The 21,660-nt window shown below is 45.8% G+C and overlaps 1 protein-coding gene across 1 annotated transcript in view; it reads right to left on the reverse strand.

Annotated features, from left to right (window-relative positions):
* Window positions 1-794: 794 nt before the first annotated feature.
* The window catches only part of LOC149325319 (uncharacterized), a 139,933-nt gene continuing 119,067 nt past the window's right edge, over window positions 795-21,660 (reverse strand). The window contains exons 10-13 of the mRNA XM_089564232.1: window positions 19,181-19,325; window positions 15,511-15,711; window positions 7,987-8,109; window positions 795-983 (exon numbers count right to left, since the gene is read on the reverse strand). Of these exons, the coding sequence (XP_089420358.1) occupies window positions 795-983; window positions 7,987-8,109; window positions 15,511-15,711; window positions 19,181-19,325 (658 nt within the window). The remainder of the gene's footprint in view (window positions 984-7,986; window positions 8,110-15,510; window positions 15,712-19,180; window positions 19,326-21,660) is intronic.

The following is a 21,660-nucleotide window of genomic DNA, read 5'->3' on the forward strand; positions in this document are numbered from 1 at the left end:
CAGAGGCTGGAAATGCCTTTGATGTAAATGTATCCAAAGCGTTCATTTTTCCACTTTGTATCAGCCAGCAAGAGCAGAATTTCTTTTTGAGAATTCGATGCTATTCAAGAATTCTAATCTACGAATCTTCTGGAGAAAGCATGCAAGTTTTTTGCCTTAAAGTTGAAAATGGTGACGCCTTCGTCAATTAAAAGCGCGACGATGTTTCGGCTTCTTATCACTGCGTTTGAAAAGAACGGGAAAACCCTTATCTCATTGTCACCGAAATTTTACATGCCTTCGCCTGCATGCTGCTGTGCGTCAGCCAATGCTATAAAACATTGCTTTATCATCTTCATCTTCCATGGCGTTCGTTTCCTTTCATGAAATAACCTTTTCTTCCCCAGAAACATAGAAACATAGCGCCGTCGTACATAACCTCATTGTTGGGGCCTCGGCTCATCGCTGTGCACTGCGGAGAAGTCTGAATGCCGATACCGCTTTAATCGACGATTGCGCCCCCTATCCAAAGCTAGCGCAAAACGATTTCTCATGCTTTACCTGCCCGTCGCTGTGCACTGCGGAGAAGTCTGAATGCCGATACCGCTTTAATCGACGATTGCGCCCCCTATCGAAATGCTAGCGTAAAACGATTTTTCATGCTTCATCGAATCCTAAAGCTCCTGCTGTTGCCCTTTAACATTGTTGGAAATAAATGAAACATAATAATAAATAACAACACGCATTCCATTTTTTATTCTTTACAAGTGTTAAGTACTGTTGTATTCATGACCAACTTTAATAAAAGAGTGCCACTACGTAAGGCACTTCTCAAAATCTGCTTCAGACTTGTACTCTTCTTTGAAGAACATGACGAGCTTTTTGAGCATGGATAGCAATGGAAACTTGTTTTTGCTGCACAGGCCCTCTGAGTCCGAAAATTCGACGCGTGCGGCAGCGATTCCAAACTGCAGACCCGTGACGTTCTTCTTGCTGATACACAGCTGCAAAAAAAAAAAAAAATCACAAGCACTGCGTTAAATATTATCGCCTGTTAATCAGCAGAGAAGTGCAACAGGGTTCGCAAGTGGCCTCCTAAGCGGAACTGAGCGGCTTCTATCCCAAGGAAAACAGCCGGAACAGCCTGAGAGTCAGGTTTTTTTTTAATGCGATATTGAATGCCTCAGGGCATAAAACTGAGAGCCAGGTTGGGAGACACAATGATGACATATACACTTTTATGCTGTGTTCACAACCAGAATAATGTGGGAAATCCATGTAATCGAAATGTGTCACCCTTTCGTAGATTCAGTTGTGTAATTAGAAACCACCTTCACGACTTTCTATTCAACGGGGTGAGTTGATGTGTCAATTGATTGCTGAAAAGTTTGGTTAGAATTATAGAACTTAAAGTGCAGGTGGTGTTTTCCACAAGCTTTGAGTTATTACAGTCAAATCTAGGTTAGAAATGAAGGTTAAGAGCGTTGATAAATTTCGCAATGCCGATAACATCTACTTCTACTGAAGACATAAAAACATAGTTCTGAGGTGGTATGGATGGCAGCAAGACATCCGTTAATTTGGAAAAGTTTCGTACAAATGCGTCATTAAGGACTATAGCACACAGGCTCTTGGAAAACGGATCGCTAGCGTAATTTAGTAAATTTATTGAATCATCTACCGTGAGACTAATAACTCGCCAGAACGGCTTAATGTTAGTTTGCAAAACTGTTGGCAATGCATTTGATAAAAAATATTTTTTTGCATGCTTAATTGTGCTCACACACGTATTCGATACAGATTTACTTCGCACTTAGCAGCAGTTGGAGAGAGCTAAACCGCACGGTAGGCACGTTTTTTCCTTGTTAGGCATTTGACGTAGTTGTTATACCAAGGTGCTTGTGTACTGGTGGTGATGGTGTGGTTAGAGATGAGTTTGTCGATTCTTTGGCTGACCTTCAAAAAGATCCGAGTTAGCTTGTGTAGTTTGAAGGTCAAAATCAGCGAGAAAGACGTTAATACATTAACCTTCGTTACATTTAGGCTGAAAGTAGATTTTTTTTCTAGTCACGAATAACTGTTTACATGGTGTTATATCTGGGATAAGGTAAGTTAATAAAAAAATTTATAATGAAATGATCACTTATCCATGGTAAGTAAGAGATATAGAAACAAAATCAGGTCAATTAGTTTATACTAATCTGCTACCTTTTGTTGCTGGTAGTGAATTGCTTACGTAATCCATTGTGATAAAGAAGTAATGAAGAGAATCCTAAGTATTTTTTGGGTTTCTTGAGAAAGGAGATGGAAAAGGGGGCTGAATATACCATGATATATTAGGAAAGTTAAAGCTGCGAACAAAAAGAATGGTGATGAGGGAACACTTATAGAAAGGGTAGTAATAGCAATAATATGCTATCATTTAGGACTCCGAGGACCTATCAACATAATAAGAACTCATAATTTTTATACACTATTTTAATGTTTAAAAATGGTCCCCTTTTTGGTATTCACCTCTCGATTAAGCAAGATGCTCAAATGCTCAGTGCAGTTCATTTTTCATCGCATCGATACGTTTTTGCTGCAACGCTTGTCTAAGTAAGTGTCGGTAAAAAATTACAAGAAGGTTATTTTAAGTGGTTACGCGGTAGTGTATATTTACCCTGGTGACCCTCACATCTGAAGGAGATAAGGGAAACCCGTAATTTACGAGCAAACTTTCATGGCAACCTGCTCTGTACATGACATTATCTGCAATAAATTTCATTTCAAAAGGCTCAGCAGTGTACTTTTCTCAAAAAAACAGCATGATAAAAACTCAGGTATTTAGCTTTTCCCTCTGAGAAGTTGTTACATGAGAGGTTTTGCGTTCATGAGGTCTAAAAATTGCCGCTTACTCACAAAATAACGTCTTTAACGGCACTCTCTATTACCGCCTATGTGTAACGACTTTTTTGTCAGGAAAATTCAGGATTTTTGAACTAGGCGTGCTATCGTTATTTCAGGAATGGGTCGTATTGACGCCAGCGCTCGTGCAGAAGGAAGCGCCTCTCAAGAAGAAGAGGAAGTGTGGGTGTGAAAGTGAAAGTGATCTGGAAGCGCACGTCTGTTGACCCGCTGTGGACCCTCAGCCGCCGATTACCAACGTGGCATCTGGTGGAGGTGCGGGGTACGTCCTTAATGCACCGTACGCCCCCTTCAAGCCGCAATTCGAGCCCCGTACAAATACCGAAGGTAGACACGCCAGTCCACCAGGGCAGTCGCCGATTACAGGGCTTACCTCCCGAATTTGGAGTGCTCCCTGTTTCGCATTGTTCACGGAGGGTAGGTCCTACAACGATGAATCCTCCAGCTACAGTGTCGCCGGTCCTGCTCCACCACCAGCGAGAGCCGCCCCATTTTCGCGGTCAACCACACGAGGACGCCGAAGACTGGCTGGACCAGTATGACCGGGTGGCCATCTACAATGCTTGGGGTGCTGACTGCAAGATGCGGCACGTTTATTTCGCCCTTGACGACTACGCGAGGACCTGGTTTCTGAACAATGAATCTGGCCTTGGAACGTGGGATACGTTCAAGACAGAGTTCCTCCAAACTTTCGAGGACAGCACGTCGCGCAGGGAGAAGGCCGACCTGCTTTTAAAAGCCAGACATCAACTCCCCAGCGAGAGTGTGACGGTGTATGCCGAGGAAATGAAGAGGCTGTTCTGGCGTGCCGACCCAAACATGTCGGAGGAGAGGAAGGTGAGCTTCCTTATGAAAGGTGTCAAGGAGCAGCTGTTCGCCGGCCTGGTTCGAAGTCCTCCAGTCACGGTAGCTGACTTCGTAAAGGAGGCGGGCACCATCGAAAAGTCTTTGGACATGAGGGTCCACAGCGGGTCAACAGACGTGCGCTTCCAGATCACTTTCACTTTCACACCCACACTTCCTCTTCTTCTTGAGAGGCGCTTCCTTCTGCACGAGCGCTGGCGCTTCCTTCTTGAGAGAAGGAAGCGCCTCTCAAGAAGAAGAGGAAGTGTGGGTGTGAAAGTGAAAGTGATCTGGAAGCGCACGTCTGTTGACCCGCTGTGGACCCTCAGCCGCCGATTACCAACGTGACATCTGGTGGAGGTGCGGGGTACGTCCTTAATGCACCGTACGCCCCCTTCAAGCCGCAATTCGAGCCCCGTACAAATACCGAAGGTAGACACGCCAGTCCACCAGGGCAGTCGCCGATTACAGGGCTTACCTCCCGAATTTGGAGTGCTCCCTGTTTCGCATTGTTCACGGAGGGTAGGTCCTACAACGATGAATCCTCCAGCTACAGTGTCGCCGGTCCTGCTCCACCACCAGCGAGAGCCGCCCCATTTTCGCGGTCAACCACACGAGGACGCCGAAGACTGGCTGGACCAGTATGACCGGGTGGCCATCTACAATGGTTGGGGCGCTGACTGCAAGATGCGGCACGTTTATTTCGCCCTTGACGACTACGCGAGGACCTGGTTTCTGAACAATGAATCTGGCCTTGGAACGTGGGATACGTTCAAGACAGAGTTCCTCCAAACTTTCGAGGACAGCACGTCGCGCAGGGAGAAGGCCGACCTGCTTTTAAAAGCCAGACATCAACTCCCCAGCGAGAGTGTGACGGTGTATGCCGAGGAAATGAAGAGGCTGTTCTGGCGTGCCGACCCAAACATGTCGGAGGAGAGGAAGGTGAGCTTCCTTATGAAAGGTGTCAAGGAGCAGCTGTTCGCCGGCCTGGTTCGAAGTCCTCCAGTCACGGTAGCTGACTTCGTAAAGGAGGCGGGCACCATCGAAAAGTCTTTGGACATGAGGGTCCACAGCGGGTCAACAGACGTGCGCTTCCAGATCACTTTCACTTTCACACCCACACTTCCTCTTCTTCTTGAGAGGCGCTTCCTTCTGCACGAGCGCTGGCGCTTCCTTCTTGAGAGAAGGAAGCGCCTCTCAAGAAGAAGAGGAAGTGTGGGTGTGAAAGTGAAAGTGATCTGGAAGCGCACGTCTGTTGACCCGCTGTGGACCCTCAGCCGCCGATTACCAACGTGACAGTATTATTACTGAAATAGTATGAATCCCTGGTTGGAAGGAGTGACGCACGGGTCGGCAACTCGCCTTGAACCCATTAGCAGAAGTGCTGGGAGGCCGCCGCGGTGGCTCAGCGGTTATGGTGCTCGGCTGCTGACCCGAAAGACGCGGGTTAGATCCCGGCCGCAGCGGCTAGAATTTCTTTGGAGGAGAAATTCTAGAGGCCCGTGTACTGTGCGATGTCAGTGCACGTTAAAGAGCTTCAGGTGGTCGAAATTTCCTGAGCCCTCGCGTCTCTCATAGCCTTAGTCGCTTTGGGACCTTAAACCCCATAAAACCAAACCAAACCAGAAGTGCTGAAAGGGCCAGGATGCGCCTCGCAGAAGGTATCAATTTTTCAATATAAAGCATGCGTATAAACTTAAGAATGGCAATCTTATGGGTTAGGCGGTCATCTACATACTATCACAGCCTTAAAGAAACGCGCAGGTCTCCAGGATTTATGTCTCCACCGCAAAATTGCACTACTATCACTTTTTAATAAACTTTATCATCATCCATCACTTCATAACGACTTTTTTTCTTTGCCTCCTTCGATTTTTGACCGCCGCGATCATCCCTTCAAAGTTGGGCGTTTCACGTGCAGAACGTTTAACTATGCGCATTCATTCTTACCACGCACAATATTTGACTGGAACACTCTGCCTTCACATATCGCAACAACCACTGATCCTGATAAGTATGTTAATCATATACCTTCAATAACTACTGCTTAACTCTTCGCATACATTGTTATTTTATTTTTTCATGGCTTCCTTTTTTGCAGGGTATGTTACTAAAATGATTTATTGCATTAGTGTTTTGTTTGTATAATTTCAATACTGCAGAATCTTCGTTCTTGGCCGGGCTGCCATTCTTTTGGTTCTTTTGCTTACTTATGTCATGCAAAGCGTCTTATTTGTGCTTTTGTTTTATTCTGTTCAATTGCCTGTGCCCCCCCCCCCTGTGTAATACCCTATCGAGTGCCTTTAGGGGTATGCTGTATAAATAAATAAATAAATAAATAAATAAATAAATAAATAAATAAATAAATAAATAAATAAATAAATAAATAAATAAATAAATAAATAAATAAATAAATAAATAAATAAATAAATAAATAAATAAATAAATAAATAAATAAATAAATAAATAAAATATAATGTACATATGCAGCTAAAAAACTCTCCCCGCCACCAGTACTTCGACACCTAGCTTCTCGAAAATTTAGCAGCAATGAAACGCTACTGCACGACCAAGCTCGCGAGAAACAAATGAAGCGCACTCTAGTCTGCGCGTAGTGTGAAACGATCGTACATCTCAGGTGACCGTGTCCGACTTCGTGGAGCACCGTGGGATAGTGCGGACATTGATCGAGTGGCAATCAGAAATATTCTGCCACGCCCACGTACTGTCTTTGTGCTTTTCATTATCGCCATCGTAATCAGCCCATCGACGCTACATTAATAGGAAGACAAAGCCCTCCACTTCTGATCGTCTTTAAGGAAAGTTCTTTGTGAGCCGGGGACATCTGCCACCTCAGAAAAAAGCAAGGACTTATGATCGGTTCCCAAACTGAGACCCATAACTACATTTCTTATCTTGGTATCCACCCTGCACTCTCTATTATCATCCCTTATCTTTTTAGCGGCCTCTATGTTGTACCCAAGCTATTTAAGCCTGAATTTTTTGGCCTCGACCTGATGTTACCCCATTCACCACCTTCCATGACAAAAGGTATTTTCAAAAGCTAATTTCCAGCATTATCAAGACTGAGAATAATAGGTAAACACTGCCAGTAAGCATTGTTTCAATGCTGCTATTTACAAGGCTGTAAGTTGTTGGATATTAAAAGCGAGGATGCCCTGCCAAATGCAATCTATTTTTGAATTTTTCACTGTTGTGTTCTAGCAGCTGGCTGCAATGATTAGAGCAGGAGCTTCATCAGTTAGGTTCCTTTCATGTCATTCTTGTGTTTTGGAAGCTCATTCTTCTAGTGTCAATATAGATGGATAACACGCGAGTGTCAATTCTCTAATCACTTTTTCAGGTGTGGATGCCATTGCGTGTAGAACTGTGCATTCAGGGGAATAATTCGCATTGAAGTCGTGCTCTCAACAGATCGTCTGTCGCCCCTCGTTTGTCTTCGACTCTTGAGCTCGAGTGACATTAAAAGTTTGATTGTCTTTTATCGCGTTTTGAGTGAGTCTTATCGAAACTTTTGTTTTTAGATTTTCTGCAGAAGAGAATCTAATTAGACATATCTGATTTGTACTTAGTTTTCTTATTAAGAAAACAGCTGTGGTTGTCCTCTACGCGGAGAAAGGTCGTACCGTGTATATGCAAATTTCGGTGGCAACCTGGTAGCAGAATTCTCGCATGACTACTCATATTTTGAATCTTTGCAGATTTATTTTTTCTACTATACCGTGGTCAGAGATAGATAGAGCTGCTATTTTCGTATAGGTATACGGTTTTGATTAATATACTATAGAAGGTTCCCGAATAGTGTTCGAATTCGGGACCTCTTTTTGTAGTTTTGCTCATGGTGTCTTGTACTCTGAATAACAAAAAATGCTGATTTAAATTCTGATTTCTAAAAGCTGATTCGTGGCGCTTGGTACTCCGTGTAGGAAGAGATATTAAGACATTGATATATATATATACATATAAGTGCACTCGTGTTCTACTCGCATCTTGTGCCCGTGTAGTTCGTCCATTATAGGGTAACCTGATAAACTCATGCGCCGCTAGCCTATCCACCACAGACAGCCGTATCCATGAAAAGTATAACAACTGTTTTGTAGAAAGGATGTGATTAAGAGCGGCCAGCAGCAGACACCTTGTAGACGCGAGTAACCGTCGTAAGCAACTGCGGACACTGCTTACCGGCAGCTATGTGTGGAATGCTAGGTGAAAAGTAATAATGATCTGAATACGCACCTTGCGTCGAAGTGTCCTGGCGGAGTCGAATACGAACCTTCGATTGGTCTCGTTGTCCACGACATATTTGCAGTCAATCCGCTTGCTCTCCATTGAGGGCTTATATTTTGGCTCCGCGCATGCCTGTGTGCATGCGTTATAAATAAAGAAATAAGAGCCAGTGAATTAAGTAATATAAGTGAAAGGAAATATATAGACCACTATTAATTAGCGATAGCTTTTGCTGAAAATGAAGCTGGAGCTTTCTTGCCAGACACACAAAGAGGAACACACAGACACAGACACACAAAGGAAAGAGGTCTCGGCCCGTGGTTTAATATTGCTTTCAATTTTTAAGAATAGTACATTGACAAACATTTTATTCAAGTTAAGGTTACAACAGAGTTGTAGTCTTTCAGCATTGAAATGCAAGGAAAAAGGCAGTTTCCTACATTACAACGAATTTCTTGGGCTCGCCTAGTTAATGCAGTTTTCATAGCTGGCGGCAGCGGCACCCTCGACAGAGGGGTGAAAGCACCGCAGAGGGAATAACGCTCAAAGGGGCCCATTGATCATCCTTTATTCGAACTATTTGTCATAAGGACACAGTTATGAACGATCCACTAATGTAGCTTTCTCTTCATTGCCAACAATACCCATCCCTGTGAGAGAGGGAGAAAGCGTTTAATTCCTGACCCTGGTCCCGGTCGCAGTCATAAGTCGAAATTACTTCCGAGGTAATTGCAATTTTATTATACATCAGGTAGGAAATCAACTACTCATGACGATGCCTTCATCTCTAATGTGGTCCACAGGAGCTCTTTGTTCACCTTGTTACATCCACCGACTTATGTTAATAAAGGCTAATTAGAGGTCTGTTTTACGGTTGGTTGGTTTATGGGGTTTAACGTCCCAAAGCGACTAAGGCTATGAGAGACGCCGTAGTGGAGGGCTCCGGAAATTTCGACCACCTGGGGCTCTTTAACGTGCACTGACATCGCACAGTACTCTGTTTTACGCCTTAGCTATTTCTATGCATTGGATAAGCGCGAACAGATCATCATCTAAGCGCCAACCACTTGTTAAGTCATTCTAAGTTCTCCGATTATCTGATTACATACTCATGACTGAATATTTAATTTCACCACCTGCGTTTCCAGCCAGTGTATAACAGATGTTATCCGAACCAGTCAGAAGTATTTTATGCGCATCCTATTTCCTTTGTCTTTACAAATAAAGATCACTTTACTCTGTCTCCAGCTGTGCGGAATTTGCCATTTTGGTAGGACTGTCTCCTATGTTTTAAGAAAATTTCCTTGCTTCTAGGACGAAGTTAATTAATTAGCTTGATTGGAATTTCTTGTATCCCTGTGGATATAAATCTATAAATATTTGCTTCCGCCTTTTTATTATTTATTTATTTGTCTACACTATCGGTTCTAGTTCGGACCCAGATAGGGGTTGGCACTGAAACAAACTACGGACTTTTGCCACGGACTGTGCAGCAAACTTGGGGCACGCTGTGAACGACATTTGAGTGGGCGTCTCAATAAACTCTACCCCAAAACTACAAGTCAGCAAGGTCAAACGAAATGCAGAACATCAATGAGAGGAGTGTGCCGAGACCACAGAGAAGGTGCAACAGCGCTGCTTGCTACTGTAGCGCACCTCAACCAATGAACTGCAGCGATCGAGGTGCACACCGCTTTGCCGTTGAGGGCAGCGAAACAGTGCGCCGGGCCTACAAGGCACACTCGGAAATCGAAGCCCAAACGGACCCCATAACGGTGATGTGGAAGAGGGGAAAGCTCTCAAAAGCTTGGAAGACCACATTGATAACGCTGATCCCCAGGGCAGCGTGGTGCCTATGTCCGAATGTGCTACGTTGGCAAACTCATGCCCCACAAATAAAAGCGAATTTGATGTAATTTCTGCGAGAGCGTGGTTCCCTGTCCCTTACTGTGTACGGGTCCCGGCGTACGGGTCCACTCTCTGCTCCCCACCTGCGCTTTCCCCAGCCGCTTCAATAGGCCTGCCGCCTACCGGAGCTCGAGAGCCTCAGTAACGCGGAAAGGCAAGGTAGTTGTTAGCACATTATGTGGAAACGGCTCGACACAAAACAGACAAGAAAGAAGATGGGGCGAGTGAAAGCAGTAGAGAGTTTGACTGCCTTCGCATGCCTATTTCCATCGTGTAAGCCATGGCCATGGATTCCTCCACTCATTTTCCGTCGCCGTCGCCTCTTACGCCCCCACCTAGTGGGCCCGAGGTCTCCGCCCACAAGCTCCCCTACTTCTGGTCACGGACTCAGGATTTCGGTTTCCCACCATCGAGGAACTTCGTCAATGGTGCGTTCCCGCCTCGTATTGCTGTGGTTATCCGCGGCGTCCCACCTTCGCCACCTGCCGATCGCCCTTATGATCAACTTAAGGCGTCGCTCACATAGCGCACTTCTGAAACAGAGCCACGTCGTCTGCAGCAACTCATTACCTAGCAGGAGCTGATAGAAAGCAAGCCTACCGAACTGATGCGTCGGATGACTGATCTGACGGGGCGGAATTCGTGTTTGATGCTTGGTGATCAGTCGAGTCTCTTCCAAAAAGCTTGCGCCTCCCGAGGGCCGCTACGGCACACCTTTGGACGAGAACTGCTAGCAATAGATTTGGTCGTGAAGCACTTCCGCTATTTTCTCGAGGGACGCACCTTTCGTATCCTTACTGACCACAAACCTCTGATGTTCGCGCTTGCGTCCAGCAGCATCTCCTAAGCGTCTCCTGAAATCAGGCAGCACACCTACATTTCCGATTTTACTAGCAAATTCACCCCGTCAGTAGCAAGTCGAACGCAATAATCGCAATTTGTGGTGTCTCCCATCATGTCCGTATTCGTCGTCGCGCTGTGTAAATGAAAGCATGAAATACCAACTCGGTCAGCAACTGATTTTAATCAACCCGCTACAGTGTTCCTTCCACCATGACGACTGACCGTGGTCCTCAATTCGACATTATTCGCCAACCTGTCTCGGCTCCTCGGCGTCCATAACATCTAGACGACAGTTTGCCACCCAAAGGTGTCATCGAACGTCTTCATCGGCAATTGGAGGCTTCACTTGTGGCGCCGGTATTCTGTTGGCCATTTATTGCGTGCTTACCCATTGTCCTGCATGGCTTCCGCGCCACACTTCACTGTGACTCTTCCACCTGTGCGGCATAGATAACGTTTGATACAACCCTTCGCGTCCTCAGCGAATTCTTCGAGCACTCGACACCCACGCCTCTTGACGTTTCCTACTAGCCTGCTGTCCACGAAGCGCACGCGCACTGTCTTTCCCTTCAGGCAACGACATTATTCCCGTCGTGTCAACGCCAACCAAACATCAGCGCTGCACGCATGTCTTTGTTCGCAACGAAGCCGTGGGTCCAACCTTACGGCCATCATACGATGGTCCATTACCGACGCGCCAGCGTTTTCAACATTTTCTTCTGCTCATCGACGGCCTTGAAGGAACGGTCTCCGTACACCGTTGTTTGAAGCCTGCCCACTTCGAACCCGACTTCATTGCCTACTGTGCAGCTGCCTCTCCTCCCGACCGTACCAGTCCACGCCACGTACGATTCGCGCCAACACCACCCGCTCTTCGCCATTCATCCCTCACTCACGGCTTCACCGCTAGAGGGAGACCCTGTAGCCTGCCATAGTGGTTCGGCCGCAGAAGACGATCACACGCCCCAGCATGCCTGGCAAGCGCGAACAGATTTGGTTTCGTGGCTGCTCAGACCAATGCCGGCGCCGCGCTGCGCCTCTCCCGTTTCGCTGAGCGGGTTCATTAAAATATATTTGTGGTGACCCAAGAACTTGTGGTCCGACCCTTCAGGTAAAAAGCTGTGTGTGTGTGTGTGTGTGTGTGTGTGTGTGTGTGCGCGCGTGCGTGCGTGCGTGCGTGTGTGTGTGTCTGTGTGTGAGTGCGTGCGTGCGTGCGTGTGTGTGTGTGTGTGTGTGTGTGCGCGTGCGTGCGTGCGTGTGTGTGTGTGTGTGTGTGTGTGTGTGTGTGTGTGTGTGTGTGTGTGTGTGTGTGTGTGTGTGTGTGTGTATGTATGTGTGCGCGCGTGCGAAGCCACCAAAGCTCAGCGCCCTTAGCAGTTAGTAGCGGATCAGGGCACCCTTCGGGCATCTTGCCAGACGGGAGCTGGTATCTGAAAATGCTACGCAGGTGGTTCCCAGCTTTTCCAAATGATGCTGCACAAGTGGCCAGACAAGTGTGCCGGTTCGCGCAGCCGCTCGTCAACTGTCGCCTGCTCTGCCACTTGCCCTACTAACAAATGAGCAGAGAGAAACACCGCGCCGACTGTGACACACACGATCAACCGCAAATCCTTCCAGCCTGTGGTCCTAATCAGCTGGGTGTGAACTGGTGAAAAAACAGCGAGACAGTGCGAAAAGAGCGCTGAGGAGAAGATAGCGGGGACGCGACGCGCGACTGCGCTCGGGGACCGCTTCCTGACCGAAGAACCAACTAAAGAGAGGCAGGTCGTCCAAGAATACCACGCGTGCATTCACGCCCCAGCTATCTCAAGGAGCGTGATCCCGACATGGTAACTCTATCAACGCAAATTTCTAACACGCTGGAGTCAAAGCACAGCAAGGATAGCGGTTGAAAGTACGCTTTCTGTACTCGTGAATTCCTCCCTCGCCATGTATGTAGAAGGAAACGAAGACCAATCCAAGCGGTCACCGCAGGCGGCATCACCACTGTCACCCTAATGTGACAGCGCGTTACATGCGCAATTCAACACGTATGCGCTCAATGCCTGCAGGCTAAAAAAATTTCATGAGCGCCGAATCGCTCCAGGCACGCAAGTTTTACAACGTCTCCACCCTACGCTTCACCACTGATAAGATCATCAGCAATACCTTTGCCGCATCAGGACATCAGCTGTGCATTTCATGAAAATATCGCGCTTCTCTGAAACAAGCGCTCGCGCACTATTCCGAGTAAACTCTAACCGGGCCGCCACTAGGACGATGGAGGACCCGGAGTACGGCGCGGAGCTTGAAAGCGGCACCTAACTCATCTGCGGACACCACCTCCCTACCAGGAAATATAGCGCGAGGCTACCCATCACAGTAATAGAGCCTTAGCAGAGTAGACTTCCTGCGCCCAGGACGGCGCATCATTTCGCCACCTAACGAATGCTTTGCTGTCCTGTTGGTTTTGCTGCGTGCCCACCACGCTGCATGACGTGATGTCGAAGTGCATCCATAACTGCACCTCCAAATGCTTTGTAGGGAAATTGGCAGAGCGCGAACCTGCTGTGGTTACAACGAGATCTGGTGCACCGTACCTTGGCTGATCAGCGCCAGCACTGACTTCCTATTAGGATGCAACCCGCCACAGCGAAACGACATTGCCTCTTCTCCCCGGCGGGCTTCTAGATACGCCCAGCTGACTTATCACGCGTCGTTTCGACGACTTCTAATTAGATGGTGTGCACAGACCATGTCTGTATTTAATGAAAGCCTTACTGGTGAGTTTTCTTCTTTACGTTACAAAAAATTGCTGTTTTTCTTACCATTGGGAGGAGGGGAGTGGTGCTTCCTATGCCGTACACAACAATAAAAAGCGGTCAGTCTTATATCTGTGCCATGAGCTTTATGCGAATCACGGGAGAGATATGGAGGCATAACTTTTCTACACCTATTACATAACCTCGGGTGGCTGCATCCAAACCTCTTTAAGGCAGCACGTTAAGGATCGGAGTTGCGTACCGCCTCTTGTGAGTCGGGCTATTTCCTTGGCGGATGTTCTAAACCATTCACAGGAACCACTTATTTTAATTGCCATTATATACAGCGCGTAGCATCACGACGGATTCAGTCATCACATTGGGATGTATAAGTCAGGAACAGCTGTTGGAAACAATCAACAGGGCTTAGATTTTGATTTAAGGCTGTGCACTCAGGCACGTTTTTCGCTTCGAGCGCTACTTTTTAGGGCGACAGAACCCATGATCGCCGCGAACAAAAGTTACCAGTAGCTGAGGTAGTCACAAGAGTTTGAGTGCGTGACACAGGCGCGAAATCGCTAACGTGCACGTTTTTCATGAAAGCTGTGCACCGCCACAGTTAATCGCTTTTATCATCTTTCCAGAACATGCCTAGCCGCTAAAGCGGCATTTACGTTTGTTACGTACGTATGCTTGCTCAGCCCACGATTAAACGCAGCATATTTTTTTCCCGGTTTTCTACCGCACTACAAAAAACTAAATTGTGCGCTAGAGTACATCACACCGGCCCAAGTTCAGGTCTTGTAAAGACGCATTGAGAGTTTTGTTTCCTGAACAACGGATTATTGAGGCCTCTGGGTACTCGATTGTTACTTGTTTAAATGTTCACTGCTAGAGGATGAAGGGTTCGTCAAAAGTTTAAATTCTGGACTAATTAGCCGCACCGACGATGTTTGATTTATTATTAATCCGAAGTTAACTTGCTGCCTTATTGAAGACTGCCTGACAGTGCCATAAGACTCGCAGGGAAATTTTTGTTTCTTCTGTAAGCCGCTTTAATTACGCACAGAGAACAAATTGAAGTTGTTTTTTTTATGGGGTGTAATGCCCCTAAGTGACTCCTGCTATGAGGGATGCCGTAGTGAAGGGCTCTGGATAATTTCGACCACCTCGCGTTGTTCAATGTGCACTGACATCGCATATTACCCCGGTCTTCTTAGCCTGCATCGATAGCTAGAGAAGATTCTTGAATGTAAAACAGTTGTTATCATCACCGGTCTATTTCGCGAGCAGACCGTGTGATCCGACACCTGTTCTTGGGCGCGGATACCAGAGGCTACATTGACCGCCCTTCACTTCAAACCGGAAGCAATCCGTTCATTAGGGTAAAGAAGTCACTAGTTTTATATACGAAAGACAGGAAGATTACCGCAGCCAATTCTCCCGGCGATAAATAAGACTATTGCTGCTGGACAAACATCAACAACAAGCCGCAGAGAGCCAGGGAATAGAATAACTGATGGATGGGTTTTGTCCTCAATCATCCGTATTCACTACTTCTCGAACGTCGCAAAACGCAATGGTAGCAGCCAAGTTTTGTCCTCTGGGTGCTTCCTTTCCGAGACAATTGACAAATTAATGCTTCGCAGAACACTTCCTTGCCACCAGCAAGGAAACTCGACTCCTTTCTAGGTTACTCATAAGCGCCCGTGGTGCCTATCGAACAGAGTGCCAATTTCGGTCTTTATAGACACCTGTCAAGCTTTCTCGTCTCCGAGGAAACCAGTTCATTCAGCATGGGCCGCCGAAATGATTGCGGGAAAAATGGAACTGTGCTTCGGTCACAACATGCATTTGTCTCGTTCGGAGCCCTGGGACCGAATTGCGTAGCGCTCTCAATCTGAAGGCTGTTTGAAGCTGTTTTCATACTGCCTTCAGATTGAGAGCGTACAGTAATTTGGCTTCTGGCTTCAACAGCGCTGATCACGGAACTCCGCGCGGGTGTGAAGGGGAGGTCGTCGGCATCTGCGCATGCACTCACCTCGGCGACGCTGGCCATCTGTTCGGGAATTCGTTTGTGCTGACAGAGGGTGCCCACGGTGTCGGCTTCCACATTTCCTTCGGAGTCGGTGGGATCGAAGTACCAGCGGCCATAGACTCCGACAGACAAGTAGAGCGCTGCTGCTCCCACGCCTTGGTGTCGTAGTTTGTCGACGTCCGAGGCGTGCTTCAGGGCCGTCACCTGCGCGGTCACAGCATGACGTTCGAAAAGGGAGCAACACTGCTAGATGAAGACTCGCATGGGTCTTCTGAAAGTACCCCAGGCTATATCTAGCACGATATCATTAGTCAATGAAACGCCTATCGTAACAGTTACTTATTTGATTTTGAGCCATTTACATCATCGTCATCATCATCATCATTTTGTTCCAACATGAACATTACAGATGCTGAGGACAGTGAACAAAAACCCTCTAACAGGGCTTGACGGGATTCACGGCCCCTAAAACATGTCATTGGCAACAAAACTAGAATACAAATAGAGCGCATCAGACATGGAAGGATTTGGTACAAAATCAAGAGATAAACAAGGACAATTACAAGATTAGGAGAGTGTTTAATGAGGTATACAATTTACGGTGCCATTGAGAAAAAGGTAGAAAGTGCAATTATTGTGTCTAAGATATATTTGCAAGAAAACAGTACTGTGGCCACGAAACAACTCGTTTGTTTAGAAGCGACGAAAGCATATTAGATGTAAACGATAACGGGCTGTAGCGGGCATCAGTCAGTCATCAGTCAGTGTGCGGCATTATACGGGGTCAAAAATAAGACGATTAGATTAAAATAATATTACTCAGAGCGAGATGTCGATTATTACAATTTTCCTCACAAACTTATATAACTAAGCTAGACTTCGGTTGTTTGCTTGTGTCTTGGTGCTCATCTTGCCCGCTCATGGATGCTCCTCTGTAACAAATATGCAATTATCGCCATTTATCGTCCTGATTCAAAAAGGGCCAGCCGAGTATAATCTACAGCACTGGGGCACAACACTCCGCTTTTTTGTCCTTTGGCAGAAAGCACCAACGATATTACCGGTCTCCATGGTAAGCTTGACTCGTTAGGGCAAGCATTCCTCATAAGCTAGAAGTTTTTATATTTTCTGCCACTGCCTTGTGGTAATCAAGTAAAAAGACCACATTTTGCATTTTGCTCTTTCCTTGCGCTTCAGTATTGCGTTTTCTTCGAGCGGATTTACTGTGTTTTCCGAAACTCAGCAAAGCGTTGTAACTGCTAAAATTTCTCTCTCTGCCGCTTACTCATCAAACGGGCTGTATCATCGTATCCCCCTCAGTCACCGCCAAATAATTGGTGCGCGCGAGCATTCAGATTTCTTTCACCTTATGAAGTGATATTTTACGCTTCTGTAACGGTGTGCAAAGTTTTGAACACTTATTGGCCGAGGTTACAAACGCGACTCCTCACTTCTCCAGAAAAACAAATAAAAAATCGCCAGCTTTCCATCGCCAAGAGTGTTCGCAGAAATATCACATCTAAATCTGATAGGCATCGACCCCAAAGCAGCAGGCCAGAGCGATCAGTCACGAGGTGAACAATGAAGGTATGTGCATTAAGCGTATCTGAGCAAAAGCAGTGTGAAAAACGTTTTATCAGGAGCGTTGTCGAAAACATGTCGTAGAAAAAACAGTGTCAGGAAATCTAAAAACTCGTCATACTAAAACAGGTGAATGGTTAAAATCTACTCTTCATAGCAAAAGCAGCGTCAAGAAACCTAAAAACACGACAAACGTACTAAAACTGGTAAATCTGCTCTTCGTAGCAAAGCAGCGTCAAGAAAATTAAGAGATCCATAAGTACAAAAGTTCTTGCACAGGCAAGAACCAAATTTCATAGGGAAATTACTGAGGCCTTTCATACTACTAACATTAGAGACAGCCGTATTAGCACAGCTTCAGTTCTACTGTTGAACAAAGATACGATTCCTAGATCGACGGATGTGTATTTGTTTTGCTTCTTGCCTGCATTTGTTCAACTATTATGTGCAGTCATAATGGGACTTCTTTCTTTGACTCTTTAACTCTGCCTTACTTCGCTTTTTTAATCTTCTTTACCGGCTGTTTTGAATTATGGACCTTTTACTTTTCTTCAGACTGCTTTGCTACGAAGAGCAGATTTTAACCATTGACCAGTTTTGGTATGTTTGCCGTGTTTTTACGTTTCTTCACAATGCTTTTGCTACAAAGTGTAGACCTTAAACTTTGACTAGTTTTAGTATGCCATGTTTTTAAGGTTTCTTGACACTGCTTTTGCTAAAACATGTTTTCGACAATGCTTTTACCAAAACAGGTTTCTCACATTGATTTTGCTTAAATATGTTTAATGAAAATGCCTTCATTGTTCACCTCATGATTCATTGTTCTTTCCTGCTGCTTTGGGGGTCGATACCTATCAGATTTAGATGTGATGTTTCTGGGAACACTCTTGGCGATGGATAACTGACACGAAGTGAGCACGTGTTTGATATTTTATCAACCTTGTGACTGCCCTCACTGGTATATATGTAGCTACCTTCTCTTCAAAATAAACCGGTTGGAAGTTGCGCCTTCTACATGTCGTATGTGTCTGTTCATTTTTGTCCTGTTTTTTTTTCGCGCAAGTACGTACCTTCAGAAATGATGAACCAACTTGCCCAAGAAAGAGTTTTAATTTACTACCATTTTTAGGCAAAAAAATGGTAGATCTTACCGATCAGACTGAAAACTGGCTACAATTTTCCCGCGCTATAGTGAAGCAACATTTTGTCCTTCATTTGTCATGTCCAAGAATTGTAACTGCAGAGATAAGTATTTTCAGTTATCTATCCCTCATGTATATGGAGCGCTGTTCTTGACCTCTTCTCATCTATGCAATATTATCCATTCTGAATATTTTGCGTAGTGCTTTCTTTTATATATGGAATACTTTTGGTTTGTTTTATTATATTTATACAATGTCTGTTTAATTCCACGTCTGATTGGTCCCATTTACTAGCCGTGGGCTGCTGGTCGGAACAGTTCTTTCGTACTTCAGAGCGTTAGCCGCATTTCGAGCCCCCGTGTTATGCTAGTTGCACGGATAGAATCCAAAATGGCGATTTCCATAGCAACGACACTGTATCCTCGTGGTTGCCATGGTACCGAGGCGGTTGCATTGGAATAGAATAACAACAGGCAGAGGAGGGCTGCTCAAGCACTACCACTCCAACTACACTATGTAGATCCGGTATAAATATCCCTCTCTGGTTTGCGTAAAAGTAGGGCAACCAAGTGCCGACATTCGTCTAAAAATTGCGGGACAGCCATTTGCCGCCGAATATTCCGTGGTGTCATATGATTCAGCGTTTTTTCCGGCACAAACCTACTAGTTATGTTAGTGTGTAGCTTGTGCCAAGGATTCGATTCGGCGACCTGTATACCCCCAATTGCACCTATTTACGAATCTTCACATGAACATTGGGGCTCAACAATTTGTCGCAGAGTGTCTCTGATAACTGTAATAACGTTTGATTCCCAGCGTTAATCACTGTACGATCGGTGCACTGTAATAGCAGCAAAATACACTGCAATGGCTCTGAAGTCCTGATCACTGCGTTCGCCGTCAGCACCCCTACTGCTACCTGTTGTTGACAGAAAAGAGGTTTCGCTCACCAGGCTGTAGAAATAGACGCCCTTACTGTCCTCGATGTCCGGTGGTTCCAGGAACGTGGGTGGCACAATAACGCACGCATTAAATCGGCTGTCATTTTCTACAAAATGTGCTTTGGAAATGTAGATGTCTGGCACCAGAACATTCCTGTCAGCAGAAGAGGGAATATTTATTTTATTTTATTCAATACTGCCAGCCTCCATTTGGTGGCCAAGGCAGGAGCGGTACAAGGATTCATTCTACATCGCGACAAAACAAAGCAAGTAAAAATGCGAATAAAGAAGCAAACGCTAACACACAGAGTTTTATAAAAAGACTAAGAGCAAGGTTAAATGCACTCGGTTACCTAAAAATACAAAAGAAAGCAAACAAAAGAGCATGAATGAATACACTGCGCTTAAAATGACGATATGACAGCAGATAAAAAAGACTTCTGATCTGTCAAACGGACCACGTCACGCGGAAGCCGGTTCCATTCCAATATCGTTCTTGGAAAAAAAGAAAACTGATACGCTTTCGTTCGGCACCGTGGCACCATGATTGTCAAATTGTGTTTATTGCGCGTTGGTCGTGAAGTGTTGTATGCCATGTAGGTCTCAAAATGAATGTTTGTTGAGTTATTAACAATCCCATGCAACATTTTTAGACGGTGCAACTTGCGACGAGATTGAAGTGTCTGCAGTTCAGATTCCCTAAATAGATTATTAACCGAAACGTGCCTTCCATATGCGTTGTAGATAAATCTAAGCGCCTTCCTTTGAACGCCTTCAATGCGCTGTACATCCACTTGGGTGTGCGGATCCCAAACCACATCTGCGTATTCCAGTAATGGCCGTACGAGTGCAGTGTAAGCTGCTAATTTAGTTTTAGATGTGCAGTGCCTTAGACGATTTCTTAACAGCCAAAGCCTGTTGGACGCCTTTGAGACTATATGCCCGATGTGCGAACTCCAACTCAAGTTACTATTGAATAGAACCCCCAAGTATTTGTATTCGTTTACGGGGGAGACAGCTGCACTGTTTATTCTGTATGTGTAATCAAGAGCGCACTTTTAACGCGTAAATGTCATTTTTGAGCACTTAGACGTGTTTAGTGACATTTGCCAGACTAGGCACCACCTTGAGACCTCTGAAAGGTAGTCATTCAGCACATGGTGATCCTCCGCATTTTGAATAGGCAGATATACAACGCAGTCGTCAGCGAAAAAACGGCACCGTACAGGGAAGTCGAAGTTTAAGTCGTTTAAGTAAATAAGGAACAATAGTGGACCGAGAACGGAGCCCTGGCGTACTCCTGAGAGAACTGGAGCTGGCACAGAATTGGAACCTGAGATCTGGACGTACTGGTGCCGTTCAGAGAGGTATCATCGCAGCTTATCGCAGCTTATCATCGTCTGCAGCTTAACATCTACAGTTGGGAGAGTTGTTTATACATTTTGTACGAAAACGGGCCGGAAAGAGAAATTGAGACTGGAAGAAACACGCAGGATACACAAAGCGATGAACTAACTAAAGACAGTTTATTTCTTGTTAAAGAAGAATTAGCGAGTTCGGTAGAGCGGTAAGCACCCACGAATTCTCTGCAATCAACCACACATGGCAAACGAATGAGTTGAGCAAGGCCAGCAACACTTCCCGTTATTTGGTAACGCGAAACCATTTCTGGGCTCATGAGTGGCGTCACCGGAAGCTGTGGAGGGAAGTTGCGGACAGAGTGTGTCCAGATAACTGAACGAAAATGATGAGAAGAAAAAGGCGAAATAGGTCAGAATCGAACTCGGGCCTCCGGCGTGCTAGACTGGATCGCTTCCAATCCGCCACGACGGTTTTCTTTATCTATTGCCTTACTTCGGTAATAATTGCACCAAAACTGCAATCACAATAGGATCGAGGACTGCAATCACAATAGACAATGTACATACATATTGCAGGCTTCGCAATGGACCAGGCAAAGACTGGCTTCGTCCATTTAAAATTCACACAACCCCACAAGAGGCGCTACTCTTGAGAGCCTCTGAGGGGGTTCCGCGGCCGATTTTTTGTGGAGCGAATAACAAATCCTTGCAATCTTGAAAATAAGTCCTAGTCGGTCTGGCGTATCTGTCACGATGATAAACTGCTATTCTCGAGCGCCATTAACGCTTCAAGTTGAAAAAGGCGAGTATAGTGGACGCACAGATGTCTCAGAAACGTAGCTTCAGGATACGCACTGAGGCGAACATCAGTAATTATGAGAATCTAAATTGCATATGTATGTTACCGGTAAGTTTCCTCCGTGCTAGAAGTTTGGAGTGCAGTTGCAGCGCCATCATACGGTATCCACTGAAAACCCCACACAATGTACGGCGGTGGTGCAGCAGATGGCGCGCGCGTAGGCGAGATGACCGGAGCGAGGTGACGCACGTGACGGACGCACATGAGGAGGGCGGACGCGAATAGAAGTGGTTTCGCCTAACAGCACCTAAGATACGGCAACACCTTCA

The sequence above is a fragment of the Amblyomma mixtum genome, chromosome 10, assembly GCF_055824585.1.
Source record: "Amblyomma mixtum isolate Tamu chromosome 10, ASM5582458v1, whole genome shotgun sequence".
Taxonomy (NCBI): Eukaryota; Metazoa; Arthropoda; class Arachnida; order Ixodida; family Ixodidae; genus Amblyomma; species Amblyomma mixtum.